General features: G+C 38.2%; 1 protein-coding gene across 1 annotated transcript in view; it reads left to right on the forward strand.

Moving 5' to 3' along the window:
- The window catches only part of EFNA5 (ephrin A5), a 231,342-nt gene extending 226,583 nt beyond the window's left edge, over positions 1-4,759 (forward strand). The window contains exon 7 of the mRNA XM_031557423.1: positions 3,853-4,759. Within this exon, the coding sequence (XP_031413283.1) occupies positions 3,853-3,974 (122 nt within the window). The 3' untranslated portion in view covers positions 3,975-4,759. The remainder of the gene's footprint in view (positions 1-3,852) is intronic.
- The last annotated feature ends 6 nt before the right edge of the window (positions 4,760-4,765 follow it).

Raw genomic sequence — 4,765 nt, forward strand, 5'->3', positions numbered from 1 at the left:
ACCACCCGTGATACTCAAGTAGTATATTCCCTGAGGATCAGATTACCCAGCTTTTTTTTTTTTCTCTTGTGTTAGTGAGAAAGCACCATCCCTTTCATGTGAACCAACTTAGTGTTTTGTTCTTTATTATTTGCTGATCCTTCACCTAAAAGCTATTATTTAGGCAAAAGTACTAATAAGACTTCCAAAAGTTATCCAATTTGAACGCTCTACTGTTTTATTATTTTTTCTTAAATGGAATTTTCAGAACTGTCCTAAAAATGTTGCTTATGAGAATCAAGGATGTTTTCTAAGCAGATCTCTATTCAAGGAAAGTACATTTACAGTAGAGATGCATTTGCACTTCTGTTAAAAGTATTCACCTTCTACAGGAGGCATTAGGATGATGATGATCATCCCCTATCTCTAGGTAAACTGTCAATCTAGAAACTCAGTGTGCTCTTTTGCACTTTGTGATTTGGTGAACATGAGTTAATAAGGTGTATCCCTTCTGGTACTGGTTTGCAAAAGAGATCACTTGAGTAATAAATGCATGATAGTGGTGAATATTCTTTTCAACAGTACTGCTCACTTTCTGTTGAGTGGCTATATCTTGTTAGCAACATCATAGAAGCATAGCAATAGAAGGCAGCAGACAAAACAGCGAACCAAAGTCCTACAAGGAGAATTGTGAAATCTGAGGTGAAATATCAAACACAAAATTTGTGTTATTATGGAGAATAATAGTCTTAAAGAGAATGTTTCTGTTGTAAACGCTTCAAGTACCAAAAAGTTGCCACTCCTCTGCTTGTAACACTCCTTACATCAGTTTATTTGATTTGTTATTCGGACCAGTCTCCATCAGATGATCTGCCATTCCCAGATCTTCTATCTGCTGTCAGTATTTCCTGTTACAGGATTGTTAGACTTGCTCCTGCCTTGGTGGATCTCACTGCATGTGATGTGTAATGTGTACTACTCCACCTGCGTCTGGAGCTCACCTTCCACTTGTGTGCTCTCCCATAACCTGCCACTGTCTAGTCCCACAGTATACAGGAGAGTGGAGAAGCAGAGGGATCACATTCAGCAAATTACTGCTGCCAATGTTCTGGAGGAAAAATAAATAAATAAATAAATAAATGTGATTTTTGAACTTTCCTACTTTCACTTTTTTTTTGTTCAGAAATCTGTAGAAAGCAGATTTGTACAGATCACTCTTCTTTCAGAAGTCACTGAAGAAATTGGGCCATGCCTATATTCTCCTCTTGTCCCTTAAACAAAAATTGCAGCTGTGCATATCTGGAAAAATTATACCTGAAGCATGTGATGTAAAGTTATGTGATCTGGAAAATTCATGGCTGTCAAACTAATTTTATCTAATTACTTCTAGCATTCCCAGTCTTTAGCAATGACCTTCCAGATTTTATTCATCAATTTTGTCATATTTGTGACTTGTCTTCAATGTTCAGAATAAACCCAGTCCTTCCCCTTAAGCACTGAAGATTGTGCAGTATTACAGCTCTGCACCCCAAGGAAAATCATTTTTGTAAAGTGATTTTGAGAACCGCAGATAAAATGAGTGCTCTAATATATGAGTGCAAAGAGACTTTGGGATTGCATTGACAGAAAGCCCGAATGATTTCTTGAAAGTAGTCCCTTAATGTTACATGAAGATGAATTCTCTTGAGACAAATGGCTTTATAAAAATGGCATCTTACAAGATCTCTGTATTTTTAGTTTTATAATTAATCTTTTTAGTTAGGGCTTTAGGGTTGATTTTTTTATTATTATTTTTATTTTTTTAGCTGTAGCCAGTGTTCCAGTTGTGCCAGTAGCTGAGAGTCAAAGAAAATTAGGATTTATTGCTGCTTAGCACTAGTTCTACCCTATTGTGTTTTAGTACTGACTCATGGATGTAATTAGGACAAAACTGTTATCATTGTGTGCTGCAAATTCAGACTTTCATGCAGTTCTTCAATGATGCAGGAAGCAGAAGACATTTCACATCTTTCTCCCTTGTAGTTTTAGTTCATCAGTGATGAATATGCTTCCAAACTGAGCAGAGCTGACTCAATGTATATGAAAGGTATAAAGCTGACAGTAGGGCATGGATACCTTTTCTTGTACATTATTAGAGTATGTTTTAATTGAGAAGCTGCTCCTGTGAAGTATTGTGTTGTCATTGCAGTGCCCCAAGAGTGCACTGAGTGTAACAGGTGAAATACAGAACAGCCTTTGGTTCTGACAACCATCAGAATTAGTGGTTTTAAATCGCCCTTTCTAGACATTTAATTGTCTCTTTCTTGCAAATGTGAACATGTTCACATGATCAGAGCTTGCCTTTCACACTTCTGCCTTAAAAGCACTGAGGAGGTGTTGATAAGTCTGATGCAACTGTAGTATCAGTGCTGAACCAAATGTGACAGGTTGTTAATCCAGTTTATTGTATATCCCCCAGTGAAACTGGCCTGAGGGTGAAGAGCCTGTTAGTCCAAATACTGCAGAGTGCTCTACTTTGCTTCAGTGCTTGGTGTCAAGAATGTGAAAGGAGCTTGTCCCTAACTAAAGCTAAGTAGCATGAGAGGCTCTACAGTAGCGCTGTGTTGATCCTGGTGTTGTGACTCCCTCTTCCCTTAGTGCCTTTAATTGGGATTGCACAGTGCAATCACCCAGTGTAATCCTGGCAGAGCAGTCTCTTGAGATGGAAGCTACGAGACAGATATATCATAGGTATGTCAACACTTCTCTTAAAATGGAGAAGCTTATTACACTAAGTAGTGAGATACTGTTAATTTTCCTGGAAACTTAGGCATCCTAAAATAGCTTGTGAATGCATTTTGAGACCACTTCACACTTCCTAAAATGGTTTAAGATCATTTGTTCATTTAGTACTAGGAAAATTCACTCAAAGCTGGCTTTTTATGGCAAGCCTCAGACAGATTGCTCTTAAAATATTTAAATTAGATAGCTGTGACTATGGGGGATTTTGCAAAGAAAAGCACCTATAATAGCCCTGGAGTTGAATCTGACTTTACTTATATTTTTTATGATACAAGTTGTATCTATAAGGCTGATTTTTAATTGAAAAAAAATTAAACAGATCTTCATTCAGTATCATACATCAAGTATTTTCCACTATACTCTCTTCTTCCACTAATGAGTAAGCATATTTTCACAACTCAGCTGTTTTTGTTTGTTTTATTTGTTTTTGTTAATTTTATAAGCTCTTATATCTATTTTGTCTACCACAAAAAGTAATCTGCCACCTATGAGAGTGGGAAGTGTGTTTGAGAATCAGAGACTGTCTTAGTCTTTGGAATTTCATTTCAAGAGAGAGAGATTTGTCTCATATCCCCTGCATACCCCAAAACACAGTATACTTCAGTGGAAAGTGGAATAAATGCTTGCACTTACAGGCTGCCATTTCAAATTCAGAAGCTGAAATCCGTAACTCAGTAAAGGGATTAACTTCTAAATTAATTCTTAGCACGTGCAACTCTTTTTCAAGCCCTTCTGAAAATCAGGTGTTTTTATTTAGCTGCCTCACTATTGACATTGCTATCTAATGAGCCATCCAAAGCTGAAGCTACCGTGTTTTATTTATTATTATTTCTTTCATTCCTCAGTCTGCTGCAGTCAGACTTACTTTCTGCTGCTCTGGTCTTTAGTGGGAGTTTTGCCAGTAAGAAATGCAGGACTTGGCCCCAAGTTGGTTACATAATGAGGTATTACACGGTTGTGAAAGTCAATGACAGCACAAGGTTCATTGCCCTATTTCATAAAGGCACTGAAATCTACTTACAGTTGTCGGCTCAGTGAGAGTTTATTAAGGATGCAAAATCTCATTGGAATGTATGCTTTCTATTTGAACAGATGATACCGTACATGAGTCAGCCGAGCCATCCCGTGGTGAGAACGCGGCACAGACACCGAGGATACCCATCCGGCTTTTGGCAACTCTATTGTTCCTCCTGGCAATGCTTTTGTTATTATAGCAAAGTATGCTCCAGCAACCTGTCGCAGAAAATTTCAGGGTCTTGGAACATCAAAGATCTGCCTAACTGCTCATCCCAAGAAAGGGACTTTATTGTTTTTGCAGATGTCAAATCGTTATTTTTCCCTTTTCCCTTTTCTTCTCCCTTTTAGCCTGAACTCAGCAAAAATTTGAAGGGGATAACTAGCTTCAGCACCCATCCCTACCTACCCTGTGACTTTCTGAACCCCTCCATACAAATAAAAGGACTCCAAATGAAAATGCCAAACTATAATAGTGACACTAGTGATTCTTATTTTCCTCTGCATTCTCCTTTAAGAAGTCACCTCTGTTAGCTCACTGTGTCATCCGAATGTAGACAAGGAAGAGTAGTGGCAAATACAGTCAGTGGAGGATAAGCAAACTGAATGAAAGTCTGGGAGAGTTGTTCTCTCCAATACAATATTTATGCCTTCTCATTCAGAACTGTAAGATGATCATGCAGGGCATCGTGTCACCGTGTCAGGACTGGAGGGGAAATATTAATAGCAGATATAACACCATTTCCTCCGGGAGTTCTAAATGAGCAGGCTTCTGAAAGGGAAAGGTAGTGTTTCTTATAGGACTGTCCTGAAACACCTTTTTTTGCTCACAAGTAGAAACGCTGTCTTTGGTGAGAGAAAGAAGTTAGTATTTAGAAATGTTAGCACACAGCAGGCAAGGTCAGATTTAGGAAACTTCACTGGGGGTGTGAGTGCCTCTGTTATTTCGTTTTAAGGGGATATTGCACACCGGGTTATTTTATTTTAAAAG

This window comes from Meleagris gallopavo, chromosome Z, assembly GCF_000146605.3.
Source record: "Meleagris gallopavo isolate NT-WF06-2002-E0010 breed Aviagen turkey brand Nicholas breeding stock chromosome Z, Turkey_5.1, whole genome shotgun sequence".
NCBI lineage: Eukaryota > Metazoa > Chordata > Aves > Galliformes > Phasianidae > Meleagris > Meleagris gallopavo.